The 13,864-nt window shown below is 52.8% G+C and overlaps 7 protein-coding genes across 7 annotated transcripts; 4 read left to right on the top strand and 3 right to left on the bottom strand.

Moving 5' to 3' along the window:
- Positions 1–207: 207 nt before the first annotated feature.
- MRS44_010160 (uncharacterized protein) lies at positions 208–2,382 on the top strand (the record flags this gene model as incomplete). Its single annotated transcript, XM_046280098.2, has 1 exon — positions 208–2,382. One exon carries the CDS (start codon positions 208–210, stop codon positions 2,380–2,382), a length of 2,175 nt encoding a protein of 724 aa, XP_046131395.2.
- Positions 2,383–3,177: 795 nt separating this feature from the next.
- Positions 3,178–5,070, top strand: MRS44_010159 (uncharacterized protein; the record flags this gene model as incomplete). Its single annotated transcript, XM_046276499.2, has 6 exons — positions 3,178–3,274; positions 3,327–3,799; positions 3,845–3,988; positions 4,041–4,460; positions 4,510–4,684; positions 4,739–5,070. 6 exons carry the CDS (start codon positions 3,178–3,180, stop codon positions 5,068–5,070), a joined length of 1,641 nt encoding a protein of 546 aa, XP_046131396.1.
- A 123-nt stretch (positions 5,071–5,193) lies between these two features.
- Positions 5,194–6,186, bottom strand: MRS44_010158 (uncharacterized protein; the record flags this gene model as incomplete). Its single annotated transcript, XM_046276500.2, has 1 exon — positions 5,194–6,186. The coding sequence occupies one exon, from the start codon at positions 6,184–6,186 to the stop codon at positions 5,194–5,196; it is 993 nt and encodes a 330-aa protein (XP_046131397.1).
- Positions 6,187–6,753: 567 nt separating this feature from the next.
- MRS44_010157 (uncharacterized protein) lies at positions 6,754–10,537 on the top strand (the record flags this gene model as incomplete). The annotated part of the gene is made up of 6 exons (XM_046269941.2): positions 6,754–6,841; positions 6,905–7,030; positions 7,083–7,145; positions 7,195–7,781; positions 7,833–9,536; positions 9,590–10,537. 6 exons carry the CDS (start codon positions 6,754–6,756, stop codon positions 10,535–10,537), a joined length of 3,516 nt encoding a protein of 1,171 aa, XP_046131398.2.
- A 321-nt stretch (positions 10,538–10,858) lies between these two features.
- MRS44_010156 (uncharacterized protein) lies at positions 10,859–11,660 on the bottom strand (the record flags this gene model as incomplete). Its single annotated transcript, XM_065620018.1, has 3 exons — positions 10,859–11,206; positions 11,260–11,543; positions 11,618–11,660. The coding sequence occupies 3 exons, from the start codon at positions 11,658–11,660 to the stop codon at positions 10,859–10,861; spliced, it is 675 nt and encodes a 224-aa protein (XP_065476207.1).
- A 394-nt stretch (positions 11,661–12,054) lies between these two features.
- Positions 12,055–12,997, top strand: MRS44_010155 (uncharacterized protein; the record flags this gene model as incomplete). The annotated part of the gene is made up of 4 exons (XM_046276501.2): positions 12,055–12,101; positions 12,160–12,554; positions 12,602–12,763; positions 12,822–12,997. The coding sequence occupies 4 exons, from the start codon at positions 12,055–12,057 to the stop codon at positions 12,995–12,997; spliced, it is 780 nt and encodes a 259-aa protein (XP_046131400.1).
- Positions 12,998–13,102: 105 nt separating this feature from the next.
- MRS44_010154 (uncharacterized protein) lies at positions 13,103–13,854 on the bottom strand (the record flags this gene model as incomplete). The annotated part of the gene is made up of 4 exons (XM_065620017.1): positions 13,103–13,322; positions 13,411–13,531; positions 13,591–13,786; positions 13,843–13,854. 4 exons carry the CDS (start codon positions 13,852–13,854, stop codon positions 13,103–13,105), a joined length of 549 nt encoding a protein of 182 aa, XP_065476206.1.
- Positions 13,855–13,864: the final 10 nt, after the last annotated feature.

Here is a 13,864-nt window from a genome sequence, read left to right as displayed (position 1 = left end):
CAAACTTAATTTCTTCTTTTTACTTCTGTTCCTGCCAGACATGCGGATATATCTGGCTGGTTAGTCCTTCTCTCCACCCTATCTCGACCATTGTTGGTCCCTTATCATTAGGACGGCTATACGCGACCCTTCGTATATCCGACTGAACTTTGGACCTTACCACACCATTGCATACTCTCTCCAAACCCAAAGACTTAAGAAAAAAAAATGACCCTGAAACGTGATGGCACAACAAGTGCCGCTCCAGAGCGGACCCCTCACCTTATCGGCGAGAAGCTGGCCGAAACCGCCGTCCAGTTCAGTCAACAAGCCGAAAAGCTCTCTCACCAACATCCGACTGGACAGGATCCTTCTGTAGCCGTCGAGGCTCAGTTTGTGACTCCCCAGGACCCTGTAATTGTCACTTCGGATGGCCAACGGCTTCCTGGTGTACCATTGCAAGAGGCGCATAAGCTCAATGTCCTCCGCAAAGAGCTCCAAGGAGAACCCAAGAGCGTCGAGATCAAGGAGGGCGACGAGGTAAAGGAGAAGATCTCCAATGTTGAAAGTACAGACACGCGACACCGAAGAGTTGTCCAGCTGCCAGAGCAACAGAATGGCGCATCAATGCAGAAGTCGACGACCAATGGCACCTTGCGAAAGGCCATGCCTCCGTCGCACACGAATCCTCTCTTTCCTCCATTGCCTCTTTACGGACCTCCTTCAATGCTTCGAAATATCCAATGTCTATTCTTCCGAATATCGGCCTTCTTCCTAAGTCTGGCATTTCTTGGCGTCATTGTTCTGGGTGCTCTATTTACAAGCATACCTTCGCTCTGGAGGAACATCTTTTACCGGCTAACGTTCCGCAACCCCGACGCACGTCGGCCATTTTACGAAGAGGAGAAGCGCAGAGCCCGCGTAAGGCATGAAAAAGAGAAGGATTGGGTGCAAAAGAAGTCAACAAGTGGGCTCACTCTGGACCGTGTAGAAACCGCCGAGGCCTTCCCACCAACCGAAGGTGGCCCCGACCCGATCGTATGCGATGTGGCATACTATGCGCGGAGAGTTGGGCTCGATGTTGAAACTTTTGAGGTTCAGACCGAAGATGGGTTCTTGATCGACCTATGGCACGTTTACGACCCGAAGGAGTACACTGAGCTGGATGGCAGTACTCGATCTCACCAAGGGCCGGAAGTCTTCCAGGGCCCCAGACGGAAGTTCAAGGATCCGAATCAGAAGCCCAAGTTTCCTGTGCTGCTCATGCATGGCTTGTTGCAGAGCTCAGGGGCGTACTGCTGCAATGACGACGAGTCTCTTGCCTTCTGGCTTTGCAAGTCTGGCTACGATGTCTGGTTGGGAAACAATCGATGTGGTTTCAAGCCCAAGCATACGCTGCTTGAGTATAGCGACCCGAGGATGTGGTGTTGGAACATTCGGCAGATGGGCGTGTTTGACCTCCCTGCGTTGACGTCGCGAATCATCAGCGAGACGGGGTTCGAAAAGATTGGCCTCATCTGCCACTCTCAGGGGACGACACAAACGTTTGTTGCCTTGGCAAAGGAACAACGACCTGACCTAGGAGAGAAGCTGACAGTCTTTTGCGCCCTTGCTCCCGCAGCATACGCTGGACCTCTGATCGGCAAGATGTACTTCAAGTTCATGCGAATAATCTCGCCCGGCCTATTTCGGCTCATGTTTGGGATTCACGCTTTTATCCCTTTTATGATGCAGATGCATCAACTTCTGGACCCACGCGTGTATGGATGGCTCGGCTACAAGGTCTTTTCCTTCCTCTTCGACTGGACAGACTCCCGCTGGGACCGTGGCCTTCGAAACAGGATGTTCCAGTTCGCGCCCGTATATGTCAGTGCCGAGTCGATGCGATGGTGGCTTGGGCGGGAGTGCTTTGCCAAGCACAAGTGTATCTTGGCTACTAAGGATGCCTTGAAAGCTGAGGAGCACATGGATGGAGCAGCCGACGGAAGACCCGTGACACCGAGAACAAAGTCAGCAATCGAGGCGCATCGGAAACATCCCAAGGGCTCGACAGCATGGTACAACGAACAAGCACCGCCGATGGCCTTTTGGGTCTGTGGAAACGACAATCTTGTTGATGGCGAGAAACTCCTCCGACGTTTCGACAAGGGCCGCGAGCCCTTCGTTGATGTGGTTCACAGCAAGACAATTCCCGAGTACGAGCATCTTGATGTGATCTGGGCTATGGATGCTGTGGACCAGGTATTCAAAGAGGTTCGAGAGGTACTCTGGAAGACGTGCGATGTGCGTGACATTTGCCGTGTCCCAGAGGGATGCGAGCACGTCGAGCCACGAAAGCCAAAGGTGACTGTTGCCGAGGATGTGGTTGATGAGACCCAATCGAGTAGCAGTGGTGAGAACTAGATGAGATACGAGGACGAACGATACACGCATACATTCATACCTACATAAACGACACGCATAATTATACACGAGAAACGCCGAATGATGGAAAAGAAGGATAGAGACGTTGTCTTTTGCTGATAGCTCCGACTGACGTTTTGTTAACATCACTGCCTTGGCCTCGAGTTTGGAGTTTGAGCGACGGTGTTGTTACGGGAGTTAGAGGAGGATATAACATACTAATGTACCTAGACTATTGCTATTCATATAGATTCATCAATTCATCATGTACTACCTATGCCAAGAGCCTGATAAGCTTGTTCGGTGACACAACAAGCCATGGCGTTTCCCATATCCACAGACTCGGACCACGAAACGGTCAAGCACAAAAACGGTAACGGTCATTGAGTCGATCTCTCCAACCGTCCTAAAGTCAAATTCCGCATCAGCCAAGACCTCTCCTCCCCGCGCAAGCTCGGTTCCCCGCGTACAATACCAGCACACCACCCCGGTCTGGATCCTCCGGAGAGGGACAAGACCTCGCATCAGGAAAAGCCACCCTGGGAAGCAGGGGGCTTCGTTGGCTAGAGGCGGTTAGATGGAAGCTGAGGGGATCGTCATGTGGTATTGGGAGGCGTAAACTCTGGGGTTGGTGGTGCGACTTGGGCTTGGAGGATGTGACATAAGATGGGAAGGAGCTGCTGAATGTATTCTTTCTTGTGACGGTTCCTGGTTCTTTGATCCTACATCTTGAGCTATCTTTTTCTTTGAGGCAAGAAACCAACTTATTCATCCGTTGATCCCGGATTGCCTACCATGCTGTACTCGTCACCATTTGCAGATGTCGATATCCCTCTTGTCGACGTCTGGAACCTCTATATGGAGCGTTCTCGCGATTTCCCTGATGATCATCGTTTGTATTCCGCCCAATTTAATTGAGATAGTAAAGCTGACATTTTGTACAGCAATCCTCATCGACGGCGACACAAACCGCTCCTACACCTTCGCCCAGATCCGCGATCTCTCTGCCGCCTTTGGCCGCGGCCTCCGACACACCTTTGACTGGCAAAAAGGCGACGTCCTAGCCTTCTTCGCTCCGAACCATATAGATACAGCTGTCGTAAACCTCGGCGTGCTCTGGGCCGGTGGCGTCGCAAGCCCCGCGAACCCGACTTACACGGCTGAAGAGCTTGCTAGCCAGCTTGTCGACGCGCGGGCCCAGGCGCTCGTGACGCACAAAGCGTTTCTTCAGAAGGCATGCAAGGCGGCTGAGCTGGCGAGCCTCAAGCCCGAGAGGATCATACTTCTTGGCGATGGGAAGGACGATGCTGGGAGATTTAGACATTGGACCGAGGTGACGGACAAAGGTGCCTGGTTCAAACCCAAGAAACCGACGATTGATCCGCAAAAGGACCTTGCGTATTTATCCTACAGCTCGGTACGTGAATACTCCGTAGACAGTGAGAAAATACTAATGACTTAGGGAACAATGGGACTTCCGAAAGGTGTCATGTTGACGCACTACAACATGGTTGCCAACGCCTGTCAGTTTGACAAGTTTGACCTGAAGCTTTTGAACTGGGAATTGGATGCTCAACTAGGAGTGCTACCATTCTTCCATATTTACGTGAGTTGTGTTCTATCGAGAGGAAGGGAGAATAGCACTGACCTCACTCCAGGGCCTCGGCGTCGTCCTCAATGTCAGCCTCCTCTCAGGCGCAAAGTGCGTCGTCATGGCAAAGTTCGACCTTGCGCAGGCCTGCCAGCTCATCCAAGACCATCGCCTGACTTTTGTATACGTGCCGCCACCGATCATCCTGGCTTTGGGAAAGCACCCCTTAGTATCACAGTACGATCTCTCGTCTCTGCGCTTCGTCAACTCAGCTGCGGCGCCCCTGAGTCGAGATCTGGTAGATGCAGTATGGGATCGTCTGGGAGTCATGGTAAAGCAGGGCTATGGATTGACAGAGACGAGTCCTGCAGTTTCGGTACAGATGTTTGATGAGTGGAGGCGGTATCTTGGGTCAGTCGGGAGACTGGTTCCTAATATGCAGGCCAAGGTTGTTGATCCTGAAGGAAAGGAACTGCCGCCCAACGAGGTATGTGTTGCTTTTTGCCGTATTTACAAGATTGTTAACGAGAGTACAGTCCGGCGAGCTGCTCCTGAAAGGCCCAAACGTCTTCCAAGGCTACTGGAGTAGACCTGAGCTCAACAAGGAGACGTTTACCGAGGATGGCTGGTTCAAGACTGGCGATGTCATGTACATTGACACCAGTGGGAACCTGTTTATAACAGACCGTATCAAGGAGCTCATTAAGTACAGTATGTGCCCTCGGAACGAAACTCGTGTGTCATTTCTTGCTGACGACTTGACAGAGGGGTTCCAAGTTGCACCGGCCGAGCTGGAAGCCAAGCTCATCGGCCGGAAGGATATCGCAGACGTTTGCGTTATTGGAGTCTGGAACGAAGAGGAGCAGACTGAAGCTCCCCGTGCATATGTCGTGCCCAGCGCCGGCGTGGATGGGAGCGAGGAGCTGGCTGCTGATATCATTGAGTGGTTGGGTAGTCGAGTTGGTCCCTCTAAGCGGTTGCGCGGAGGTGTGAGATTCGTCAAAGAGATTCCCAAGTCACCATCCGGCAAGATTCTGAGGCGCATATTGCGGGATCAGATGAACAAGGAAGAAGGGAGACCAAAGGCCAAGCTGTAGGGTGGGAATATCGTTACTTATTTTGTACAATATGCTTTGTATCTTACATGAGGTATGGCTCTGTTATTCTACTTCTATACAATCAAATATGTCAATCATGTCATCCTGTTTCACATCTTTTGATTAACCCATTCGCTCGGCCTCCTCCATTAGCTTCTCGACGCTGAACCTCGAGTCGCCAGCCGCAAACCAGTCCAGAAGCTTCTTTCGCTCCTGAGCCCTCTCCTTGCGCTCACCGTCAAGCTCAACCCTCTCGCCTTCCCAGCCGCCGTAGAATCGCTGCAAGCACATGACCAACCACCTGGCGTTCTCGGGCTTAATGCCCCGATCCTCGACGACCTGGCCCTGCATCAGGACCAGGCCTCGCTCATCGGCAAGGTCCAGGTGGTGCGTGATGGTTGTGTGTGGTTGCGCAAACTCACCCCGGGTCTTGTACTCGGCGAGCTGAGTGAAAAGGACGGTGCTTGTCTTAGACACAGCGTCAAAGGTCCACTGGAGGAAGTGAATCTCGGCGCCCTGCGTCGGGTGTGGCACGGGGAGGACGAATTGGGGCGCATTTTGCGCAGCCTCCTCCATGATCTTGTATGTCGAGGACGGGATCACTGCGCAGATGGCGTTCTCGTTGGAGGCGTGTCGCAGGCGCCAGATGGCAGTGAGCTCCTTGTCGGGAAGCTCTCGCGCCTTGGGGAGGTCGATGATGTCATTGAGGGTCTTGACGGCGGGCTTGTCAGCTCCCGTAGGAGGCGCCCTCGGAGCCTCGCGCTCTTCTGTAGGCTCGATCTGACCGGGCGGGAGGTCCTTGTTCGGCTGGATGGTCGGGGTGTCGGGAGCTTGGGGGATGGTTCCAGGAGGATGCTCGACGGCATCCCTGCGGCGCTCGGCGTCGATCTTTTCGGCGTAGGCAGCTTTGAGCTGGTCAATGCTCTCGTGGCCCTCCTGCTGGGCCTTTTGGTTGAGCTTCTCGCGGTACTTTTCGAGGACGGCCTGCGGCGGCTGTGTGGTTGCGAGGAAGCGGATGTCGTGAACTTGAGCCCATCGGCGTTGGTTGACGGCTTGTGTCGCGCGTAGGGGAGCGGCTACGAGCCGGCGAAGAGCGGGAATTCGTAGTGAAGCCATGGTGCTGAGTTGATATTATCGTCCTTGGACGTACCAGCTCCAATTGGGTGGTGTAATCTGGATGTTGTCGCAAGGTGAAGAGGAAGAGCTTATGGAGTCGTGACGGAAAGATTTGGTAGGACAGGGTTAAACCACTGAATTCCGGGGCCTTCGAGCTCTGTCGTCACTAAAACCGGCAATAGTGGGGGCGGGCGTTTATCGATTCCCTCAGCTTGAGGAGCGTCCGGCTTCGGAGTTTGGAGGATGACAAAGTCGCCTCTAACAATTGGACCAAATTGATAGTCCATCTTTGATCTCATTGAATCGGAACTAGACGCTTTCAGTTCCCTCAAGATCTTTTTATCAATCCTCTCACCCGCCGCATTCTCCTTCACTAGCAATCCGAAAGCGTCTTGTACCCCGCCATCAAAATTCACCGCCTTTGGTGGGCATCAACTTTCTGCCGCCCTCTACCACAACCCGAGCACCGAGAACTCGAGTCTCCCAAGTCCAAGCGATAGGTCCTGAACTTGCATCGTCGCATCTGCATACGCTAGAGTACGACTGAAAGTCTCATCCCTGCTCGCCATGGCGGATTTCAGGCAGTGGGCCCTCGAGTTTGTCCTGGCCGATGATGAGGGGCGACAGACGGCCATCGCTCAGAAGGCTGCCAATGGTACTTATTCTCCGAACATGTTTATTGCTTCCCCGAGGGATCTTCTCTGACTTTATGCTGTAGAGATTCAAACTGCACCTGCCAACTCAAACCCAGTAGCACGATGGGTAGAAGCCGTGCAACCATGGATGCCAGGGAGTGGTCATGAAGCCGAAGATGAGACACCAGACTGGACTGCTAGAGCGAAGGGTAGGTTAGGAACGCTACTGGATGTCATATTTGCTAATTATAACACTTGTAGCTCTTGAATTTCTCTCTCGAACTTTGGACTTTCTGAGCAAGGACGTCTTGAAGCCAAGTCAAGGTATGCAGCATGCGTCTTATACACCCACATCCTGGCTGACAACTCGTAGTAAAATTACTGGTCAGCTTCTTTGGTGCCATGTTCGAGGTTGATCACAAAGCTGGCATTATGCCATCTGCTACTGCTCTGACCCGAATAGCAGCCATGAAATCGTTCCAGCGCCATAGTGGAAACGAGATTCTCCAAAAGATCTCTGCCTTGCGAGACGACTTTCCTCGTCAGGTATCCAAAACTCGACTTGCCATCTACGAGCTCATTCGACTACTTATGTCTACCCCCGAAGTTGCCGGCGATCTGCAGCATCGACATGGCTCATCTGCTGGCTTCATGATTGACCTTCTGCAGCTCTGTCGAAGTGAGAGGGATCCCGAGTGTTTGATGGTCTGGTTCGACATTCTGCGAATATTCTTGTCTGAATATTCGCCCTCAAAAGAGGTTCTGGAGGAGGTCTATGGTGCTTTCAAGCCATACTTCCCGATCTCTCTTCCTCGAGCATCACAGGTTGCCATTACCCCTGAAGACTTGAAGTTGCAGCTACGGAAGTGTTTTTCATCTACTCACTTGCTGGCTGACCACGTGTTTCCATTCCTTCTTGGAAAGTTGGACCAGGGTGATGCTGTGACCGTTAATGTCAAGGTGAGAACCACAATGCCCTTTTGGAGAGTTGCCCTCACTGACCGTCAATAGGTTGATATCCTCAAAACCATTCGCGCCTGCTTGGACGAGTACACCCACCCCGAACAGTCTGTCGCCCCTTACTGTGGCAGACTTTGGGGAAGTCTCAAGTACGAGGTCCGAAATGGAGAGATTGAAGACACCATCTGGGGTACCTTGGAAGTCCTCAAGTCCCTTACCAATAGACTCAAGGGCGATGACCTCCGTGACTATACCCTTTCAGTCACAAGGGATTGCGTCGCTGATCTGGCTACCACTATGTACGCATCATCTGCTGGTAGACTCTTGGTCAGTGTCTTGAGCGCCAAGCCCAGTGCTTTCGTCTTGATGGCTGCTCCAGTCATGACACACATCAAGGAGAACCTACGCCATCCAAAAGCTCCTGTGCACAGCCAGGATCTACTCAAAGTTCTCCATGTTGTCTTGGAGACTCGGCTTCTGCTTGTCGATTCAGACATGACTGCAGAGGAACGAGAAGATTTTGCCGCTATTGATGCCTTCTTCAAGTCGCTTTACGACGAGGTTTTCAAGAAGACGGTTAATCTTGGTTCAAAGTCGGACGCCTCCTACGACGATATCAAGATTGCGTCTCAGGCAGTTCAGGGGGCTGGGGCTTTGCTATGCCAAAGGCCAGCCAAGTCACTTGTTGCGGCCGAGGATGCTGCGAACACTGGCTCTGAGCGACTTCTTCCCGAGGCAACGTGTTCAGAAATCTGCGAGTCACTCTTCACCATCCTGACGAAATCCGGCCCAGGATATCCCCGGTCAGCTGGTGGTGACGAGCTTATCAATGATACTACTAAGGCCCTACAACGTGCAATTCGTCTGTACCCTAAGGGCTTCAACCCCCTGGTTGACCAGGCCATGGCCATTATTCGACCCAGTTGGCGAAGTGGAGGAGTAGACGAAGCATCCGAGACTATCACAGCCCTCGGAGCTCACATTGCGTTTGTGGGATCCTCAGAGCTACCGTCAACCCCCAGGAACGGATTCGACCACTTCATATACTCCATTCGATCGTTCCTTTCGGAACTTTTCAACGCTCTCGAGGCAAATGCCGACCCTCAGATCTGGTGCGCTCTGGCGGCGACAGTTCAATCTATAATCCGACACTTCAATGATGCTTGCCTGGCACAAACCCCACGGAAAGACCTCGACCTTGAGAATGAACCCTTACAAAGGGTTAGTGCCGTTTATCCCGAGCTGGATCAGCTCGGTGGAGAGAAGCAAGTCGAAACTTCTGTGGGCTACCACTCTCAAGTTCCGCAATCATCGTCTGTTGACGAGATCAGACGCGAGTTCCTACTTGTCAGTCTCTTCATTTCTCGACAACTTTACCGCAGGGCCACCAAGGTCATCGACTCGCATCCTCAAACTGGCAAAGCGGCGCTTACCCTGAGTGACGACTTTACTGGCGTGGACCAGGCCGCTGGACATCAGTACCTCCATTTGATCTCCACCTTGGCGGGCTTTGTGGTTCACGAGTTCAGCGAGTCTCAGCAGACTGCACTGAAAGCTGAGACATTCGCCATCAGTCTCTTCCGTGATGATTCTATCATCATCCCTCACAATTCATCAGAGGAGCAGTTGACCGGTGGAGTGGAGCAAGCGGTGCTGGCGAACGGATCATCATGGGGTTGGTTAGCATCAGAAGCTCCCAATGTCCTGTCTCTTGGTATACTGCAAGCACTGCAGCCATCTGCAGTAGCAAGACTTGTATGTCTATCCTGTTCAAGTGTTGTATCATGACTTACTAACTGGCATTATAGTTTGAGACAGGAGTCGCACAAGAGCTGATCCTCAGCGGCTTAGTGGCAAGCTCCAGTCCAAGCAGACCGGTTACGCTATCCGTTCTCACCATCCTGGCCAACAAGTACAAGATCGAGACGTTGCCGAGCCTTGTAGCTGCGCTTGAACAACTCACATCGAGCTTGCTTCTAGCTTCCTCGTCTGAGGATGATGCATCCCGCTTGGAGAAGATCACTTCAGTATATGCCCTTGCCGCAGGAATGGTGCGGCGGTACAGCGGCAAAGAAGCCAAGAACCTTGTCCAGCTGATCAAGGATTCGCCAAAGGACACCAAACTTGGCCCCGAACTTGCAAGGCGGCTCGAGGTCATCGTGGTTCCTCAGCAACCACTAACCAAGGAGAACTATGCTATTGTCAAGCCTCTATGGGTGCAGAAGGTGTACTTCGAACTGGTTAGCCCCATGCTGCAGGCCGCTACCGGACAAGACGCCGAGGTGCAAGACCAGCAGGTCAAGTCAAATTACAGCACTGGAGTTCTCCTCATCGTAAAGCATATGAACTTCCCGATCTACGAGGCGGACGCGGATAAAATTCTTCGCATCTCTATTGCTGTTGCGCAGAACAGCGACATCGGCCCTGAGACCAAGGCTGCTCTTGATGTGCTCAAGAACACGCTCATTGAGGCCCCTGAGAAGGGTAAGGGGCATCTCCGAAGCATCATCAAGATCTGCACAAGAGTCTTCTCGCATAAGTCCTCCCCCGCGAGTGTTGATCCCGAGACAGAGGGCGCTTGCGGTAAGCTTGCTCTAGAGATTGTTGGAGGTCTCCCACGCATGTACGAATCTCAGCATCTGTTACCGCACGCACCTCAGGTGCAGCGAGAACTGACAATGGTCTGTGGACATCGTGTACGAGAAGTGAGAAAGACGGCACGGCTGGCGAGAGTGGCATGGGCGGATCTCAAGTGAGCGAACTCGGCGTTTTCAAGCATTGGGCTTCTGGATGGATGGGAGCCCGGATATAGAGGCTATATACGGCGTTGACATTCAATCTTGCGTATTGGCTGTCGCAAGATGGCTAGATGAATGCCCATGACGTTGAAATCCTTGAACATGAACAAGGTGCTGCAGTGACTCTGATAATATCACCTAGGATACAACGAGTTTGTCCTTGAGTTTTCACTTCCTCTCTTCAACATGGTATCAAGACACGATCCTCTCTGAACGCCGGATTAAAAACGAACAGTCAATCCCAACTTCTTGCACATTTTGATATCCCCGACTCTCTTCCTACGCCTTGCGTCGCTGCTTGCCTCCCTTCTTTCCGGCGTCAGCTGCCGTCGAGCTACCCTCGGTAGCACCCGCGTTGGCGGCAAGAACGGCGTCGAGAACATCGGGGCTAGCATTGAGTAGATCTTGAGAAACAGTGACACGCTTGGGATCACGCTTTCCGATCAGGGGAACCGAGGTGGCGAGCAGCTCCTGGAAGGGGATTGCGACGAACTGGCCCGTCTCGTCAAACCAGCCGGTGAAGGGCTTGGAGAGCTTGAGGACGGAAGACTTGGAGTTGTTGTCGGTGACAGTGATGGTGAGGTTGTAAATAGGGACGTTCTTCTTGGTCGAGCTGCTGATCGAGATCTAGGGGAGGACTTATTAGAAGAGGTATGCGAATGACAGGGGGATTGCCGTACCTTCTCGCCGGACGGCGATGTACCCTCATAAATGACACCCTTCTCACGGAACGTGATCCATAGTGTCAAGGCAGTGTTGACCAGAGTGTAGACTGCGACAGCAGCAGCTGTAAAGTGCTTGGTGTTCTCGAAACCAAGCTTGTAGTCCCAAAGGAAACAAGCGGCGGCGATGCCAAAGGCGCTGTAACCGAGGGCGAGACGAACATCGGTGAGGGTATGCGACTGTCGGAACTTGAGAGAGTTGAGGTAGTTGGGAATGGCGTCGTCAGATGTGTTCTTGAGGTCTGTCGTTCGCGAGGGCCACCGTGTCAGAAGAGATGGTCGTGAATAAGACATGGGATAACTGGAGCGCGTTTACCTGCGAGGTTGTAGACCGAAATCTTTTCCGCTGCGTTGGCCATGGTGGGCTAGAGGCCAGAAACGGCACGTATATCGGAGATTGGGGTGTTGCTGTGTATTGCGAACGAAGAGCCGTTGAAGTTGGCTGTATGTAAGTGCAACTTCAGCTCGCCCATCCATCTATCATGGGGGTTCGAATGCCGTGGGGCTTAAGCATGTGGGATAGCTGTCCCTTCAAAGAGAGCCTGGCCAATAAGAGGCGAGAATCAGCGCCAGATGTGGCTTAACCGCCTACCGGCATAGTCGGAGCTCCACTAGTTTGTGGCGCATCAGAGACGCCATGGATCGTGGCTATTTGGCGACTTGGACCTCACAACCTCCAACAGCTTCATCGCAACACGACGTCAACCTCTTCCCCTCTGCCTTACCAATTGCGCGCCCTCGACTGTCGACATCATGGTGCAAGTTCCGGTCCAGACCCTTCACAGGGACCCCCAGTTATTGTGCGCACAGCTTCGAAAGCTCCCCCTCACACGCCAATTGCTGACCTGAAGCTCCCAGCTACTGGATCCTCATCCCCATCACCATCGTCATGGTTCTGACCGGTGTCCTCCGCCACTACGCATCCGTCCTTATGGCGGCCGCGCCTAAGAAGCAGGACAATAAGGCCATGCGTGAGCAGCGGTCCCTCGCCCGCGGCGTCGCTCTGCGCTCCAACCACCACGCCCTCTCCCAGAAGGCCTTTGAGGCTCGCCGCGATGTTCTGACCGCTGGCTTCGAGTCTGGAGCATACCTGAAGGAGCCCGACCGCAAGGGCCAGCCTCCTGCGAACCCCCTGACCGATCCCAGTGCCATGGATGGTATGATGGGTATGATGAAGAACAACATGGCTATGATCATTCCCAACACGCTCATCATGAGCTGGATCAACGCTTTCTTCAGCGGTTACGTTATCAGTATGTCTATTACTGATTCATAGAGAGACATTTTCTAACTTTGATAGTGAAACTGCCCTTCCCCATCACCATCAAGTTCAAGAGCATGCTGCAGGCTGGTGTGCAGACCAAGGAGATGGACCCCCGATGGATGTCCAGCATCAGCTGGTACTTCCTTTGCATCTTCGGTCTTCAGTTTGTCTACGTCTTTCTCCTTGGCAGTGACAACGGTAAGTCTCTATCCATACTATACCCAACCATTGAGGCTCAATAGCTAACGCAACATAGCTGCTAGCCAGGTCGCCCAGCAGATGCAGGCGCAGCAGATGGCTAACCCCATGGCTGGCCCCGGTCAGGACCCTCACAAGCAGTTCAAGGCCGAGGCTGAGAACCTGGCTGTCGTCGAGCACTACTCGGTCCTGGACGATGTTGAGGAGCGTTTCTTGGCGGGTATCAAATCGTAGATTCATAGAACGAGCAATATACATACGCCGACAGACGCCGTGGCACATTTTCCTTGGCCCCTAATCTCTATCCTCGGTCCCTTCTCGTATCCAATTCTATCACTACTAGTCCCACCAGAGGCACAGGCCCAGTCCATCAGCAATCATGCTGCCCTTGATCCTGTATGGTGCCGTAGCCTCCGTTTCTTCTTGCTTTTTTGGTCCAGCAGGCGCTTGGTCGTGCCACTCCTCGTCGATGACCTGAAACCGGACCATTTCGTGCATTTCATAAAGAAGGCGTTGCTCTTCATCAACGTTCCAGACCCAGAGTTGATGGCTGTGGCTACTGTAGGGAATTGTCAGTGCCTGTCGGTCAATAGCCCATTCAGCAACGGAAATACGCACAACTCGGCCCCCGGGGTAGATACTCATACGACACAAAGATGTCGGCAAAGAAATCCGTTTGCAGGTGGATGCCTTCAGGCGTGGAGGTTGATATTCTCGCCATCATGACCTCACCCTTGAAAGGACGGAACACCACCATGCGAAACTCAACTAGAGATTGCACTTGATCAGTTGCCATGATTGCCATTTCAAAGGTCAGCATGACAAACCATTGACATTGACTAGGCCGGTGCCATGGCCGATGAGACCCTCTGAGGCCCATTGCAGGTCATACAAGCATATGCAGAGGCCGATTTTCTGAATGACCTTGTTCGAGTATTTTGCGTTGATATTGTCCTCAATGGCTTCCTTGCTCCGCTTGGAGAAGTCTGCCGGCGCAATCTGCACCAAGTCGGCGATTTTGGTCTGAGAGTGTCAGTCACGGTTTTACTTGGATGACGCTTGGTGGGGGTGCAACCTACCAGGATGAACATGCTGATAGCA

This window comes from Fusarium solani (assembly GCF_023522795.1).
Source record: "Fusarium solani strain SB1 chromosome Unknown bctg00000006, whole genome shotgun sequence".
In the NCBI taxonomy this organism is placed as follows: domain Eukaryota; kingdom Fungi; phylum Ascomycota; class Sordariomycetes; order Hypocreales; family Nectriaceae; genus Fusarium; species Fusarium solani.
This window is presented reverse-complemented; position numbering and strand designations above follow the sequence as displayed.